General features: G+C 47.8%; 1 protein-coding gene across 1 annotated transcript in view; it reads right to left on the bottom strand.

Moving 5' to 3' along the window:
- IGFBP7 (insulin like growth factor binding protein 7) overlaps positions 1-11,535 on the bottom strand; it is a 28,407-nt gene extending 16,872 nt beyond the window's left edge. The window contains exon 1 of the mRNA XM_060236358.1: positions 11,069-11,535. Coding sequence (XP_060092341.1) covers positions 11,069-11,507 — 439 coding nt within the window. The 5' untranslated portion in view covers positions 11,508-11,535. The remainder of the gene's footprint in view (positions 1-11,068) is intronic.
- Positions 11,536-17,422: the final 5,887 nt, after the last annotated feature.

The raw sequence follows: 17,422 nt of genomic DNA, 5'->3' as shown, positions 1-17,422 counted from the left end.
GCCTGTTTTTCCCTTTAAGGGCCAGGAGAGCTATGATCCATCTTTGAATGGGTTGCCTCCACAATGGATGATGCCAACCAAGTGAGTGAAGGAATGCCAAATTCCAACTCTGCAGCCATCAGTCCCAGGCTGTCCCAGAAATAAGGGTGATCCTATCTACCATCCTATGAATGCATAGCCAATTCATGTCCATTGTTTTGAATTGTCTGAGGTCAGGTGCGCCTAACTGGGAAAGATTATGATGCTTTCAGCCTCCCTATTTATATTCTTCCCCTTTCTCTAAAGTGAAGGTCCCCATGGTGGGTACTGTGGTGCCTGCCAACACCCTTCCCAGTGCCCACCAAGTGGATTTAGAAGGTGGGCAGGAACAGGTGGGACTTTTGCCCAGCAGGGCTTCTCATTGGCCACTGGAGATCTGATTGACTGTGGAGCTTTTTAAAATAAATTGCTTCAGCAGCAGGTGTCACCACATCACAAGGATCATTACTTTGTGACTGAAAGTAAACTGTGTATATGCAAGAAAATATTTTAAGAACTATATTCATTTCGAAAGGCATCCTGTTAAGCAGAACTTCTTCCTGCAATCTTAAAAAGTTACTATTAGAGTTATGCATAACCTCACTCTCTGAAAGCTTGTGGTTGGCTCCACCTCCTGCAGCAGCCATTTTGTAGTTGGCTCCACCTTCTGCACGTTGCCATTTTGTGATTGTGCCCACCATCTTGTGCCAGAATTCTGAAGGTGCCTTAGGCTCAAAAAGATTGGGGATACCTGTTCTAAGGAGCTAGAGGTGGTCTGCATAGATGGGGCAATTCCATTGGTTTCCTGAAAAATAGACGGCATACTTATCATAGTAGACAGACATTATTTCCCACTCCAAAGGCAGAGGCAGAAAGTTTACCACCTGAAATTATGTCTCTGGCTGGGGCCACGGAAGATGCTGCAGGCAAGAGTAGAAAAACTCTCCCTGGCTCCACTGTGATGACAAAGTCCCATAAAAAGATACCAAGATCAGGGGGTGTCATTTCCTATCATCCCCTGCAGCTCCTCTGATGAACTGGAAAACTCCATTCATTTTTTTCAACAGAAGGGATTTGTACCAAGACAAAGAGCAGACAACAGACTCTGTGTTTCTCCTTCTCATATGACAACTTTCATTACATAAAGTTAATCCAAGACAGTTAATTTCACTACGGGCAGAGGGGAGAAAAGCAGACTCTTCAAATAAATTCCAAATCCTTACGGCTGAAAGCTTTTAGTAGAAAGCAACACTAAGCAAAAACTAGCTTATTTTTAAAATACTATGTAAGAAATCCTCTCATTTATGGTGATTTTTGGCACTCCTTCCGTACATATTTGTTTATGTTTTTAGTGCCCTAGGGATGCCAGCCTCCAGGTGGGATCTTGGGATCCCCTGGAATGACAGCTCATCTCCAGACTACAGAGATCAGTTCCCCTGGAGAAAATGGATGCTCTGGAAGGTGGACTCCATGGCATTGTACCCCACTGAGGGCCCTGTCCTCCCCAAGTTCCATCCCCAAATCTCCAGGAATTTCCCAACCTGGATCTGGTGACCCTACCCCCATCTCCCATGGGTGGCCAGGGGACAAGGCAACCCTACTTACCCTCAGAGATAATCTCCACATCAGATGATTATTCATTGGGTGGGATCACTCACATGACTAATCAAAAGAGAAAAGGGGTTTTTTTGGGGGGGGGGAGAGGGGTTTGCCATCAAGTCACAGCTGACTTATGGAGACCCCACAGGGTTTTCAAGGCAAGAGACATTCAGAGGGGGTTTGCCATTGTTTGCCTTTGCATCTGACCCTGGTATTCCTTGGAGGTCTCTCATTCAAATACACTAACCAGGGCTGACTCTGCTTAGCTTCGGAGATTGGACGAGATCGAGATCAAGTTAGGTACTGTGAAGGGTAAAGGAAGGCGCCAAGGGAAACAATCGGGCTCAACCATTTTTGAAATGAAGATATTGAAGAAGATGATATTGGATTTATATCCCGCCCTCCACTCCGAAGAGTCTCAGAGTGGCACACAATCTCCTTTACCTTCCTCCCCGACAACAGACACTCTGTGAGGTGGGTGGGGCTGAAAGGGCTCTCACAACAGTTCTCCTTTCAAGGACAACCTCTGCCAGAGCTATGGCTGACCCAAGGCCATGCTAGCAGGTGCAAGTGGAGGAGTGGGGAATCAAACCTGGTGCTCCCAGATAAGAGTCCGCACACTTAACCACTACACCAAACTGGTAAATGCTGGCACAATCTTTTGTCAGGAGAAACTTCTATCATGCCAGTTTTCAAGTGAAAAATCAAAACTGGCGAAAAGCTAGTGCAAAACACATCAATGATATCCAGGGCTTTTTTTTTTTTTGTAGTAGGAACTCCATTGCATATTAGGTCACACACCCCTGATGTAGCCAATCCTCTGAGAGCTTACAGGGCTATTAGTACAGGGCCTACTGGAAGTTCCAGGAGGATTGGCTACAGCAGTGGGGGTGTGGCCTAATATGCAAAGGAGTTCCTGCTACAAAAAAAGCCCTGTAAGCTTTTTTTATATCAATGAAAACTGATATCATATTCAAATTAAAAGGATGTGAACCCTAAATGTGATCTTGCAACCAGACACATCATCCTAGTGTAAACAATGCCTCATTGAAGAAACTGAAGAGACCCAACTAGAAGTCATTTGCAGGTGGTGCAAAGTAATCTTTCTTGGAATTCCCCCTCTCAGCTGCTGATTCTCAGCGGGAGTAGCAAAAAAGAAAAAAATCGCTGGCAAATCAACTCCAGTTGCTGAAGGCAGAGAGACGTTCCCAGCAAACTGCTTACTTCTTCTACAACAGATTCCTGGGAACTTTTCATAGTTTTCATTCCAGAATCACACCCACCTAAGAATAGCATGCAAAATCATGTGACCCACAGACAACACAAGCGCCTGGATTAATCTGCAGGGTCCTGTGATGGATAGATCGCATTGTGGAACCCGGGAGGTCGAGTCCATCACAGCGCTCTCCTGTGATGTGCCACTGGGTGGAAAGACAGCAAGACTAGACCGTGGTGGTTGGGGTTATCCCAGCCTCAACTAATTATGGAACTGCTTTTGTGCAAACAAGATCAGCTGCCTCGCAGAGCAGAGAAAGGCAAATTTCTTTGCTTCTTATCTCTTTTTAAACTCTATTTTTGCCAAATTATTCATCATGAGGAAAACACAGCATGGATCAAATGAGGCAAAGAAAGGGCAGTGCAATCTTGGGTATTGGAAGATATTGGATTTATATCCTGCCCTATACTCTGAATCTCAGAATCTCAGAGTGGTCACAATCTCCTTTACCTCCCCCCCACCCTCTACAACAGAAACCGTGAGGTAGGTGGGGTTGAGAGAGCTCTTATAGCAGCTGCCCTTTCAAGGACAACTCCTGTGAGAGCTATGGCTGACCCAAGCTGCAAGTGGAAGAGTGGGGAATCAAACCTGGTTCTCCCAGATAAGAGTCGGCACACTTAACCACTACAAACTGGCTCTCCTTAGCTCCTAAGGAGTCTAGAAAGTGGGTGTAATTCTGAAGTCCTAAATCAGGAATGATTACATGTGGAGTTAACTCACAGTTTTACAGGATTATTGGGACTACAACCTCTAGTGACCAGGACCCAATAGCATTACGAAGCAGCTGGAAGCCTTTCAAAAGGTTAAGGCTCTCTACTTATGAGTTTCCAGCTCTGCGTTGGGAAATAGCTGGAGATTTGGGGGGTGGAGCTTGAAGCAGTGCGGCTTGGAGAGGGTGAGACTTCAATGGACTATAATGCTACAGAGCAGGGATGGCCAAACAGCAGCTTGGGAGCCGCAAGTGGCTCTTTCACACACATTGTGTAGCTCTCAAAGCCCCCACCACCACCACCACGTTGGCTGGCTTAGAGAAGGCATTTGTCTCTTTAAATCACTTCGCCAAGCCAGCCGGTGGCTTGGAGAATGCATTTGAAGTTAAAGGTGCTTTCTTTCTACCCCTCCTTCCCTTCTTCCTTCCTCCCTCTCTCTCTGCCTCTCAGAGCGGCCATTTTCTCCAGATGAATTGAGCTCTGTCACCAGGAGATAAGTTGTAATAACAGGAGATCTCCAGCCACTTCTGGGAGGCTGGCAATCCCGCCACTCCTCTTCCAGCAGGTTAAAAACCTGTTTGATTTGCAGTGACTCTAAGCTTATTTTGAGGTGTAGCAGAGCTTTTCAAGTATTATCAATGTCTGCAGTAGAATCTGTGAATAAGGAACTAGGAAATGTGACTGAGGAAGTGGGAACCCATTTCAGCCTCATTCTGCAAGGAAGCTTTCATTTGTGAAGGGGACAAGGGTGAAAACAAAGCAAAGAGAGCAAAGTGATGAACCCCCTCCCCCAATTTTCCAGTACAGAGGAAAAATGTTCTCCCCTATACATGATACCCCTCACTTAGCCCCCCAACCTAGCCCCATAGGACATGACAGACTGGTGAAATGTAGGGCTAGGTCAGTTGGAAGCTGTTCGCCTAGGCCCAGAGTTCAACACTCTGAGAACAATGGTAACATAAAAGAGCCCTCATTTTCGGAAGGAAGGAAGTTTATAAGTTTATGGGGAAAATAGGACAGGATAGGTGACACCTAGGTTGCTTACAGACAGGTGGTTAAAGCTGCCCCAGGGACAGCAGACAGGCAGATCTGAAAAGCACATCTACACACACACATCTACCTGCTGTCCCTGTCTTACCCTTGAGCCATCGCTGGCTTGCTGGGAGCCAGCTCAGAAAGGCACCACTATGAAAATGTTGCCTTTTCGCTGGGGCGCCTCTGAGGTGCCTCCCTGGCTGTCTGGATAGCTGGGAAGTACCTGGAGAGCATCTGGGGAGCCACAGACAGGGCGTGTGATTGGTCCAGACGCTCCCCAAGGCACCTGTAGCCAGTCCCTCTTCTGTGGCCATTGGGATGCTCCTGGGTGCTCCTTTTTTGGTCAGCTCAATTCTGGGTCGGCTTGATGCCACCCTGAGCTGTCTATCTGTTGATGCCGCCCTGAGCTGGCCATCTGTTAGACTTTTACAATTGATCTCCAGGCATTCAAGATCAGTTCCCCTTGGTAAAAATGGCTTCTTTGGAGGACTAACTCTATGGCATTGTATCCTGCTAAGATCCCTTTCCACCCCAAACACTACTTTCTCCAGGCTCCACCCCCTCTCCCAAATCTCCAGGTATTTCCCAGCCCAAACAGAGGCCATGATCCAGAATTCCTTGGTACAGGTATGAACTGTACTGCAGGAGACCAGCAGTGTAACGGTTGCGAAAAAGCCAGCAGTGGAAACAGATCTGTGTAATAATAAAATTGAGATATGCTCCCTTCAAAGCCACTAGCTGTTTTCTCTTCAGAAAAGGAAATACGCATGACCTTTCGTGTAAATATTTAAAACAGGAGCGGCTTCCGCACAAACACTTAGAGCTAATTTTCTTAGTCGCAGCCTCGATTGTCATGTAGCCTCCTGAACTTTTTCTTTTGACTTTAAAACTTCTAGTTGATTTTAAAAATATCCCACGCAGGTCAGGTTCTCCCTGGCCTGAAATTATGGCGCTGCCTATCCTGATAGATAGATCCAAGTGGGCAGCTGTGTTGGTCTGAAGCAATAGAACAAAGTAGAAGTCAAATTGCATCTTTAAGACCAACAAAGTTTCTAGCACACGAAAGCTTACATTCTGAATAAAACGTTGTTGGTCTTAAAGGCGCCACTTAAGAACATAAGAGAAGCCATGTTGGATCAGGCCAACGGCCCATCAAGTCCAACACTCTGTGTCACACAGTGGCAAAAATTTTTATATACACACATACACTGTGGCTAATAGCCACTGATGGACCTGTGCTCCATATTTTTATCTAAACCCTTCTTGAAGGTGGCTATACTTGTGGCTGCCACCACCTCCTGTGGCAGTGAATTCCACATGTTAATCACCCTTTGGGTGAAGAAGTACTTCCTTTTATCCGTTTTAACCTGTCTGCTCAGCAATTTCATCGAATGCCCACGAGTTCTTGTATTGTGAGAAAGGGAGAAAAGTACTTCTTTCTCTACTTTCTCCATCCCATGCATTATCTTGTAAACCTCTATCATGTCACCCCGCAGTCGACGTTTCTCCAAGCTAAAGAGTCCCAAGCGTTTCAACCTTTCTTCATAGGGAAAGTGCTCCAGCCCTTTAATCATTCTAGTTGCCCTTCTCTGGACTTTCTCCAATGCTATAATATCCTTTTTGAGGTGCGGCGACCAGAACTGCACACAGTACTCCAAATGAGACCGCACCATCGATTTATACAGGGGCATTATGATACTGGCTGATTTGTTTTCAATTCCCTTCCTAATAATTCCCAGCATGGCGTTGGCCTTTTTTATTGCAAACGCACACTGTCTTGACATTTTCAGTGAGTTATCTACCACGACCCCAAGATCTCTCTCTTGGTCGGTCTCTGCCAGTTCACACCCCATCAACTTGTATTTGTAGCTGGGATTCTTGGCCCCAATGTGCATTACTTTGCACTTGGCCACATTGAACCGCATCTGCCACGTTGACGCCCACTCACCCAGCCTCAACAGATCCCTTTGGAGTTCCTCACAATCCTCTCTGGTTATCACCACCCTGAACAATTTAGTGTCATCCGCAAACTTGGCCACTTCACTGCTCACTCCCAACTCTAAATCATTTATGAACAAGTTAAAGAGCATGGGACCCTGCGGCACCCCACTGCTTACCATCCTCCACTGCGAAGACTGCCCATTTATACTCACTCTCTGCTTCCTATTACTCAGCCAGTTTTTGATCCACAAGAGGACCTGTCCTTTTACTCCATGACTCTCAAGCTTTCTAAGGAGCCTTTGATGAGGAACTTTATCAAAAGCTTTCTGACTCCTACTTTCTTCTGACTATGGGCCAAGACATTCTGGGATGCCGAAATGAGGAGTCCCCTTCTCTTTCTTGGTCTGCCTCATGAGTGGCAGCCCATGCAGACCAACAAGTGTTTCTTCAGTGACCTTTCAAAGCCTTTTCATTTGCAACCTTAAAGCAACTCTCCAGCCTGTGTGGTTCTCCACCCACCTTTTTCCTTTGAGTTCATTGTTCCCAAGCCATGGATGAAAAGGCATGACCAATATAATTCATAAACTTTTGATTTCGTTTTGTTATGCTTTTGAAGGCTTAAACTTCATTTTCAAGGATTATGCTCTGCATGGAGCAGATAGTATATTCATCCCCACCCCCAAGACAGAAGGTCTTGTACACAAGTTCCTCAGGCTCATATCTAGGCTTATTAACTGTACATGGGCTAATGCATCTACATTTTATAAAATAAAGATCCGTTATCTTCCCTAAATGCAAATGGCACAAATATTTGCCAGTTTGGTGAGCCAGTTTGGTGTAGTGGTGAAGTGCACGGACTCTTATCTGGGAGAACCGGGTTTGATTCCCCACTCCTCCACTTGCACCTGCTGGAATGGCCTTGGGTCAGCCATAGCTCTGGCAGAGGTTGTTGTTGAAAGGGCAGCTGCTGTGAGAGCCCTCTCCAGCCCCACCCACCTCACATGGTGTCTGTTGTGGGGGAGGAAGGTAAAGGAGATTGTGAGCCGCTCTGAGACTCTTCGGAGTGGAGGGCGGGATAGAAATCCAATATCTTCTTCTATCTTCTATTAGGGCTGGCTATGTACATCTTAAGATGGACAGCAAGTTTCCCTCCCCTCCTCTGAAACCATTTGTCTCAAGCCAAATGTACAATATCATAACAAGAAAGAACGTGTTCATGATATAACCGGCTATACAGAAAACAGAACTACTACTACTTCTTTGTCTTCTTCTTCGCCAGTAGCTCACAAAGTAGAATTTTTGCTCACAAGACTCCACAGCTTAGAGGGGGTATTGCTTAAATGGAAGCTTTGATAACATGCCCATGTGCTTAGACTTAATGGATTGATTCGTTAAAAGACAGATCAGCTAAAAATCAAGGGCACAGTCTTTAACAGGAGGAGAGTTCAAGACAAAATGTATTTTCCCCCAAGTACTGTTTTCTGAGAGTTCAGTGGCCTTGTTCCAGCACCAGCTGTTTTTGGAAATCCATAGCATGATCAACATACTGAAAAGAAAAAAACCAACAATTTGGCTCTCATAAAAAAGAGGGTTTCTGCACTTGAAAGCCCGTTCGTCATGCTTCCTGTGGAAAAGAAGCAGAGCAACAGAAGTTCCAAAGAATTATGCGAGCGGGCTCTTGAAAAGGCAGCTGTTGTCTCATGTCCAGACATCAGTGCTCAACTCAGGGCGCACCTATGTTGGGGGGAGTGCCTGTAGAATTGTCCTTTTGTAGCAGGCTCTGGGTGGGGAAATACTGGCAGTCAGGCAAGATGCCTTAAGCGGGAGACCAACTCACAGGTTCATTATGGCAATCCTCCATTAGTACTTTCTGCCCTCTGTGACCACTGATTTCAATGAATCTGTCACGTATTTAGTATCCTTTTAATCCCACCCTTCCTTCAAGGAGCTCAAGGCAGCATACGTGGTACTTTCTTCCTTATTATAACTTTATAATAATCTCACTTGGCAGCTGAGTTGCCAATCTCCAGGTGGTGGCTGGAGATTTCCCACTATTACAACTGATCTGCAGGTGACAGAAATCAGTTCACCTGGAGAAAATGGCCACCTTGGACATTGGACTCTACGGCATTATACCCCATTGAAGACCCTCCCCTCCTCAAACCTCCTCTCTTCAGGATCCACCCACAAAACCTCCAAGTTATTTCACAGCCAAGAGCTGGCAACCCTAGAAGGTAGGCCAGGCTGAGAACGACTGGCCCAAGGTCACCCAGGGAATGTCCATGGCAGAGCAGGGATTTGAACTCGAGTCTCCCAAATCTTCAACTGATACCCCAGCTACTGTACCACAATGGCTCCGTAGCAAAACTGGGGATGCCTGGACCGTGTTTGTGTGTGAGGGGCACATTTGAGGATCCCCTTCCCCCATGGAAGATAGGTCTGTACCCTGTCACACCTTCCCTCCCCCTTGTTCCTCCTGCCCCTATTAAACGTAGAAGTACATTTTTAATTTTAGCTATTTACTGCATTTATACCCCACTTTTCTCCCCAAACAACACTCTCCCCTTTTCTGCTGTATCTCAGCTAATTGTAATCCACCAATCAGATTTGAGGTTCCCTTACTCCTCCCTTTCCCCTTTAATTCTCTTGGCAATACCTCCTTCATCATGTGGAGGGATGCATGAAAAACCAATGGGGAGGGCATCAAATTCCCTGGTAGAGTTCTTTAAAAAAGATGGGATTCCAGACAGAATGACAAAAGGGTGCAAAAAGTGAACGGCTTGCATAAGAGAAAAGCATCACAAAAACAACAGAAAGTTTGCCTGTCAAGTCAGGGCAAAGGGACTGGAAATTCTAAAAGGCAACCGTGACGAGCAGCTCTCTGAAGACTGGATTAACTCTGCAGGACTGCTTGGTAGAAATCTGAAATATTTTCAGTGCCTGTGTTTTCTCCACAGCCTCCCTTCTAGAGGGGTGAATGATAGCTAATGGAACTGGTTAACCTTATTTTTTGAAAAGACTTCAGTGCCCGTCCTGGAAATTTGCCTTCAAAATGCTACAGACTGCCATAAGTTGCTTGTGGCTTGTCAGTACAATCCCCCAGTACTTATAGCAGTTGCCTTATTTTTTAAAGGTTCCCAATCCAGAGCCTGGAAACTGTAAGGCAGTTTTAAGGGCCAGCAGTACTGACAGATGTTACATGCCAAGAGATAAACATGCAGCGATTCTTGGGGCCCTGGAGAAAAGGCACTGGAGATGCAGAGTCAGGGAAACAGTGCTAGCTAAATCCCATGAGAGCTTCCGGAGACTTGCTTTCTCTTCTAGAAGGAACAATTCTGAACTCCCTTCTGGTACAAAGAGCACTTTGGTGTTTTCTTGCTGCTGTGAATGCCAAGTCATGGGAAGAGTATCAGCTTATTTCGACATTTGGAAAGTAGGGCAGCTGGATGGCTGCAATTCGAGAGAGGCAACGGGAAGGATTTCGTGACTAACTCCTAATGCAATCAGGGGATTCAGCAGCAGCAGGAGCAGCACCGGCCACTAACTTTGACAGCTGGAGAAAAGAATCAGACCACTGCAGAGTCGCTTCTACATCCCCCGGAAGACCCAGGAGGAGGTCACAAAAAGATCTGCTCTAGGCTCTACAAGTGCATTGACACTACACTAAATAATATGCTTTGTAACTGGATTTTTACTGTGTGAGAACAGCAAAAATCCAGTTGCAAAACGTATTATTCAGTGTAGTGTGAATGCACCCAATGTGTTTATTTCACAGGATTTTCCTCCGTGCTACTTGACAGAATTTTGAATTGCTTGTGCTCTTCCTGATCTATTTTCTCCCCACACCCTGCCCTTTTGGGCATCTATAAGCATCTGGCTGCTTACCATCCTAAGAAGAGCTTTAAAAAAGTGGAACATTTCAGTGAAAACCCTGAACAATAAAGAGAAGCACTGGGCAAGACAAAAGAGGACATGCCAAAGGAAGGGGGCCACCACTGCAAAAGCCATGCACCACCTGCTTCACCTTTTCAAGTGAGAGGCACAGAGAACAGGGCTTGAGAAGAGGATCTTAGCTGCTGGCCTGGTCAAAGGGGTGGGGTGGTCTTTCAAGTATTCCAACACCACAATATTTACCACAACACCACAATTCTCAAAACCTGACATGCATGTCTTGCAGCTCTCAAACATCTGGTGTTGTTTTGTGTGTGGCTCTTACATTACCCAGCTTGCTGGGGGGAAAGTGTAGATGACTGGGGAAGGCAATGGCAAACCACCCCGTAAAAAGTCTGCGGTGAAAACGTTCTGAAAGCAACGTCACCCCAGAGTCGAAACGACTGGTGCTTGCACAGGGGACCTTTCCTTTTCCTTACGTTAAGTAAGTTTGGCCACCGCTGCATGAGACTGACACCAGTGCAAAGCGTGCCCCCTTCCATGGGACTGCAGCCTTAGGGTGTCTCCACCACGCCTCTCGCCACCCCTTGGCTCCTACCTTGCTCGCAGGGCCCCTTGCTGCGCTGCTGGACGGGGCGCTCGCCTCGGCTCTGGGCGCGCAGGCTGGCGGCACGCAGCTGGCAGGCGCTGGGGTAGGTGAGGCCGTCGCTGCCGCACACCGGGTAGCGGCTCTTGCAGAAGCAGGAGCCGGGCAGGCCCTTGCGCCGACGACGGCACTCCAGGCCGGCCGCGCAGCGACCCCAGCCGCCGGCCCCGCCACCGCATGCCTCGCCCTCGCCCCGGGCGCACTGCGGACAGCAGCCGCAGCCGTCGAGCACCTGGCCCAGCGGGCAGCCTCGGGCCGGCAGCTCGGGGCACTGGGCGGGCGCGCAGGGCGGACAAGCGGCCGAGGCGGCGTCGAGCTGGGCAAGCGGGGCGCGGCTGCCGGCCCAGGCCGAGAAGAGCAAGCCGAAAGCGGCCAGCCGGAGCCCGGCCATGGTGTCGGGGAAGCTGAGCGAGGGCGCCGGAGAACTAGGGCTGGTGCAGTCCGGCCGCTGCACGCAGGGAGGTGGGAATCGGGCGGACGACGGGCGAGAGGGCCTGGCCGGGAAACTCCACCTACCCCCGCGCCCGCTCCCACTCGATCCGCCTGCTTTCTGGGAGGCCTCGCCCAGAGGGAAAACTTGGGCCCGGGAGGGAGGGGGTCACTCGAAGGGCAGCGTTTGGGCGCCCAGCCCGCGTTAGCCGGCGGGATTCACTGCCACTGGGCCAGTGCTCCCTCTAAACTGAATTAGCGTGGGCTAGCTCACAGATTTTTAGCCTCTGGCCCACACATTTTTGTCTTAGCTCAGGAAGGATGACCCCAGAGCACAATAATTGATGCTATAGCTCACAACTTTATAATGCCAGTAGCTCACAACTTTAATACCAGTAGTTCACAAAGTAGAATCTTTGCTCACAAGACTCCCGCCCTCCGCTCTGAATCTCAGAGTGGCTCACATTCAATCTCCTTTATCTTCCTCCCCCACAACAGACACCCTGAGAGATGGGTGGGGCTGAGAGGACTCTGAGAGGACCCTTTCAAGGACAGCTCTGCTCTGCCAGAGCTATGGCTGACCCAAGGCTATTCCAGCAGGTGTATGTGGAGGAGTGGGGAATCAAACTGGGTTCTCCCAGATAAGAGCCCACACACTTAACCACTACACCAAACTGGCTCTCCTATAAATCTAGAGGATTTTAGACTGATCCTCAGGAATTCCTATGCCAATTCTGCACTAGACCTTTAATCCTGGTTCAGCCCTGTCCCCAAACTATCATTCTGTTTTTCTGTATCTTATGGTATGCCATTAAAGGTCTGAAATTGAAATTGAACTGTCATTCTATACTGGAATTATGGAATCAGAGAAACCAACTCTATGAGTTTATGATTCTGTGATTCTAGGGCAGGAAATCAGGTTGGGGACAGGGCGGAACCAGGCTTAAAAGTCTAGTGTGGAATATTTTGACATTGAAAATGAAATAAAACCATCATTGTACTGTAGATTGGAGCTTAGTCTATAGGCAGCCCCACAAAAATCACACCTCCAGGGCTTTGTTGGGGCCACAGCAGTGCATTGTGAGGTCCAGCTGATTCCTTGTTACTTATGAGTCATAGTTAGGGAAAGTAAAAGTTGTATCTAAACAGATGCTCATTAATCCATATGATTTTTTTTACGCTGAAATGAAATAAAACCATCATCATACCGTAGGCCATGTCGTAGTATATTGCCAGCACCACAAAAATCATGCATCCATGGATTCGTGGTGCCACAACAATACAAAAAACATGGTTCCAAAGCACAGACTCAAGCAGTCAGAGACATCAAGTGTTCCTCTCACAGCAGAAAGCTCACTCCAAGGAGTGAGATATTCCAAAGCACTCACACACTGTGCAATACATTCTGCTCAAAAAGGGGAAAGGGGAGGCCAAAGAAGGCAGACCAGGCTATATCTACACAGGTTCAGAGCTTCCACGCACAAGTTAATCCAAAGGGGAAGGGATGGAGAGACGTGTTTTGTGGGTCCAGAACATGAAGCACCTGTCACAGGCAATGTTTCCTCTAAGCTGCAGAGTCTTGAGAGCAAAAATTCTCCTTTGTGAGCTACTGCATAAATTAATGCGCTCTGTGGTCATCCTTCCTGAGCTAAGACAAAAATGTGTGAGCTGGAGGCTAAAAATCTGTGGGCTAGCTCACACTAACTCAGCTTAGAGGGAACACTGGTCACAGGTGAAGGAGATAGGACAGGGTATAGAAAAGCACCACCGCTGCAGGATATGTGGCAAGGTATGGCATGAGCAGGCTTGAAGACAGGTCCTGGCACAGTGGAGTTAACAAGTTAGAAGACACAATGATGTCGGTGGTTAAAAAAACAGATATAGTTAGTGGAGTCAGATAGAGATAGGAATAGTGTTAGTGGAGAAGGGGACAGAGATGGAGCGGGAGACCACAATTCACTGCCTTTTCCGCACACCCTTTGGCAGTCTTGTGGTTTCTGGAACCTTTGAAACAGCAGAAAGAAAACAACCATTTGAAAAACCCATTCAAATTCACCATTAAAAACTCCACTTTGGACTGCTGGCCATTCAAAACTTAAACCTGTCGTAGGCAGTCTTCAGTAAAACTGGCTTCAACCCACCTCCTGCTTCCTCCCAACCATCCCTCCCCCCACCAACTTCCACTTTAAATGTCATTGTTGGGCTTTTGGATGTCTTACCAGTAGCCCAACGGCGGGCCTCTCAGTTTTCAGCCCCTGCTTTGAATGCAACTGCCAAGGCTCAAGCCTGTGTCAACATCTCTGTCTCCCTGGAGCTTTGTGATGCTGGCATTGTGACATCAGTGGAAGGAGGGCCTGGCAGTATCTGGGTCACGGGGACTGGTCTCATCTCTAAGAGCACTTGGCCTCTCCTTGGTACCCTTTGGAAAGGTCACTGATGCTTTGGGTTTTGTAAAGACATTCAACAAAATCTCTGGGATTATCATTGCTTCATGGTCACGGCCAGAGCATGGGAGCCCATCACGATGGCATGCCTCAGGCAGGCTGGTCGGTATGGTGCCCGCACTGGAGGGGGCAAGATTATGACCCAGATCGGCATCAGTTAGTACATCCCAGCGCAACCCATTGGCTTGGATGGACTGTCTTTATTTGGGGAATAAGCAGAACAATTGTTTATTCCAAACAAGTCCAGGATTTCAGTGTTGAATTTATTGACGGCTGCTAGAATATTGATCACTCCATTGGGAAAAAGCAAAACTAACAGTCGAGGTTGGTGAAGAAAAGTTTGGTATGTCATGCTAATGAATCCATATCTATGGGAGGGGGAGTGCACACACAGCAGGCTTTTCTCCCAAAGAACAGTTCTTCTGAAATATTTTCCAGGGCTTCTCTTCAAACGTGCCCATGTGGATATACCGTACATCTGGAGGAAGCTGAGATATGCAGCATGACCAGGGATGAAGCAGGCTAGAGATCAACTTCCAGAGTCAAAGAAGGTGATTCCAGGCAGGAGATCTCAAGAAGTCTGCAGAAGTGTGTTTGGAGGGAAGATGGCAGAGCTCAGGAGGCAGAAGGCAGGTGGAGATCAGCTCCTTGCTGGTAACTTTTCTTTGGTGTGTCAGTTCCATCCTTTCTATAATCATCGCCCAAGAGCAAGCCATTCACAAAGCAAAACCCTACCTTTTAAAATGGGGACCTCAGATGGTAGGATGGTTTAGGAGTCTGAGGACGACCTTTTTCTTAGTAGTTCTCATGAAAGGGAAGGAGGACTTTCATAACCCTTCAACAATGCCCATAAGCCCATCACCTGATATATGAATGAGTGGCAGCTTCTTCTCCCTTCACAAGCACCATAGCCGCCAATTCCTTACTCTCCACCATGCCATCTACATGTTTTCCTTCCCTTTAACCACCTTTAAGGTCTCCAGTTCCCTTCCATCCATTCTCCCCACCATTCCTTAGTCCATTCTCTTGACTATCTAAGCAACACAGTTGACCCTTCTGTTGGTCCCCAGGAGGAACTGATGGAGTGGGAGGCAATGTCTGACCCATGAGCTCCTCCTCCTTCCCCCACCTGCCATGCTGCAGAGACCAGTCCCTGTGACCCAGATGCTGCTGGGCCTTCCTTCCGCTGATGTCACAATGCCAGCATCACAAAGCTCCAGGGAGACAGAGATGTAGACACAGGCTTGAAGCTTGGCAGTGGCATTCAAAGCAGAGGCAAAAAGCAGCTGGATTCAAAGCAGAGGATGAAAACTGAGAGGCCCACCGTTGGGCGAATGGCAAGTCATCTGGAGGGCCAATGATGAATTTTAAAGTGGAAGTTGGTGGGGGGGAAGGATGGTTGGAAGGAGGCCGGAGGTGGTGAAGCAGAAGGTGGGTAGGAGGCAGTTGAAGACAGTTTTACTGAAGGACTGCCTTTGACAGGTTTCGTTTTGAATGGCTGACAGTCCAAAGTGGAGTTTTTCATGGTGACTTTGAATGGGTTTTTTATAATGGTCGTTTTCTTTCTATTGTTTCAAAGGCTCCAGAAACTGCAAGATCGGCAAAGAGTGCAAGGAAGAGGCAGTGAACTGGGGTCTCCCACTCTGTCCCCTCCACTTCCCTTACTCTACTCCACTAATTCCTGTCTCTATCTAGCTCCACTAACTATATCTCTTTTTTGGCTGCCACCACCACTGTGTCTTCTAACCTGTTAATTCCACCGTGTCTTCTGACCCATTAGCTCTGCCGTGTCTTCTAATCTGTTACCTCCACCGTGTCCCTTTAACTCATAACTTCCACCATCCCCACTGTGTGTTGTTTCCTCTCTCCCACCACTCTTACTGCTCCTCATCCCCTCTTCCCTTCCCTTCACTACCCCTACCATCCCCATTTCTCTTCCCTCCTGCACTCCCACTAACCCTCTCCCACTAACCTACCCACCCCTGTCCCTGCTGTACCTACTTCCCTCCATTAGCCCCACCATTCCCTATTCCAGTCCCTCCACTGCCCCAACAAGGGGTGAAATTGTAGCAAGAGCTCCTTTGCGTATTAGGCCACACACCCCTGATGTATCCAATCCTCCAAGAGCTTGCAAAAAAGAGCCTTGAAAGCTCTTGAAGGATTGGCTACATCAGGGGTATGTGGCCTAATATGCAAAGGAGCTCTTGCTAGAATTCCACCCCTGGCCTCAACCGATGGCTGGGGTGGTAGAGAAATAGGGAGTGGTTGGGGGTGGTGAAGGAAAGGGAAACAGGGACATGCCAGCTACAGACTTCCCTTTCCATTGTTTCCCAAGAGGAACCAATGGAATGGGAGGCCTGTGGCTGACCCTATTCTCTGACTGTCCCTCCCTGCCTTGGGAAGTGCTCCCCGGTAGCTGCCATGCAGTGACCTTTTGCTAGAGACGCCTTCCACTGGAGCCAGAGAGGTAAGCACTTTCCTTTGCACTGTGTTCAGCTCAGTCTCATAAGCAGAGCTTTTTTGTAACAGGAACTCCTTTGCATATTAGGCCACACCTTCCTGATGTAGCCAATCCGCCAAGAGCTTACAGGGCTCTTACAGGGCCTACTGTAAGCTCCTGATGGATTGGCTACATCAGGAGGGTGTGGCCTAATATGCAAAGGAGTTTCTGTTACAAAAAAAGTGCCCTGCCAAAAGCAAATTTGCATGATCCTTTTTATTGCCATGGAACAGCACCTGGTGATTCACCACCTGATATTATGAATGTGCTTTCTAAATATAGTTGTATATGCAAATGAGTTGTGCTAATGAGCTCCGGCACCTCCTTTTCTGCACAATGACCCCTGATTCCCCCCACTCCCCCATGTGCAAGATGTTAGGCTCCATCCTTGGCATCTCCTACTGAAGAAAGTCTCTGACAACAACTTGTCAAAAATCCTTTAGATTCATTCATCTTTCCTCTGGGCCCTTCTTTCTCCTGGTAAGTCTCCCCCCACCCAGCCACCCTGATCACCCTGATCAGCTTCTGGGAGTAGGGCCTAGTGGAGTAAAGGCAAACCTATGCTCAGATTTATACCAATTTAGCTAGCCTCACATCTCCAAGGAACCCTGGGCTGGCAATAGCAGTTTTGTGGGGCTCTCTTTGCAGAGTACTGCTGCCAAGAGCATTAAAACTAAGAGCCTGTCGGTGCAGTGGTTGGAGAGACATACTAGTACCTGGGAGACCCAAGTTCGAATCCCTACTCTGCCATGGAAGCTCACCGGGTGACCTCAGGCCAGTCACATCCTTTCAGCAATGCTCCCTCTAAATTGTGGCGTCTTGGGAGCCAAAATTCTACTTTGTGAGCTACTGGCATTAAAGTTGTGAGTGAGCCATTCAGTTGCTACATAAAAGAGTTTGCTCAGAGCCTCTGGGGCTATCCTTCCTGAGCTA

Source organism: Heteronotia binoei, chromosome 4 (genome assembly GCF_032191835.1).
Source record: "Heteronotia binoei isolate CCM8104 ecotype False Entrance Well chromosome 4, APGP_CSIRO_Hbin_v1, whole genome shotgun sequence".
Classification (NCBI taxonomy): Eukaryota; Metazoa; Chordata; class Lepidosauria; order Squamata; family Gekkonidae; genus Heteronotia; species Heteronotia binoei.
Note: the sequence above shows the minus strand (reverse complement) of the source record. Positions and strands in the feature narration are given on the sequence as shown.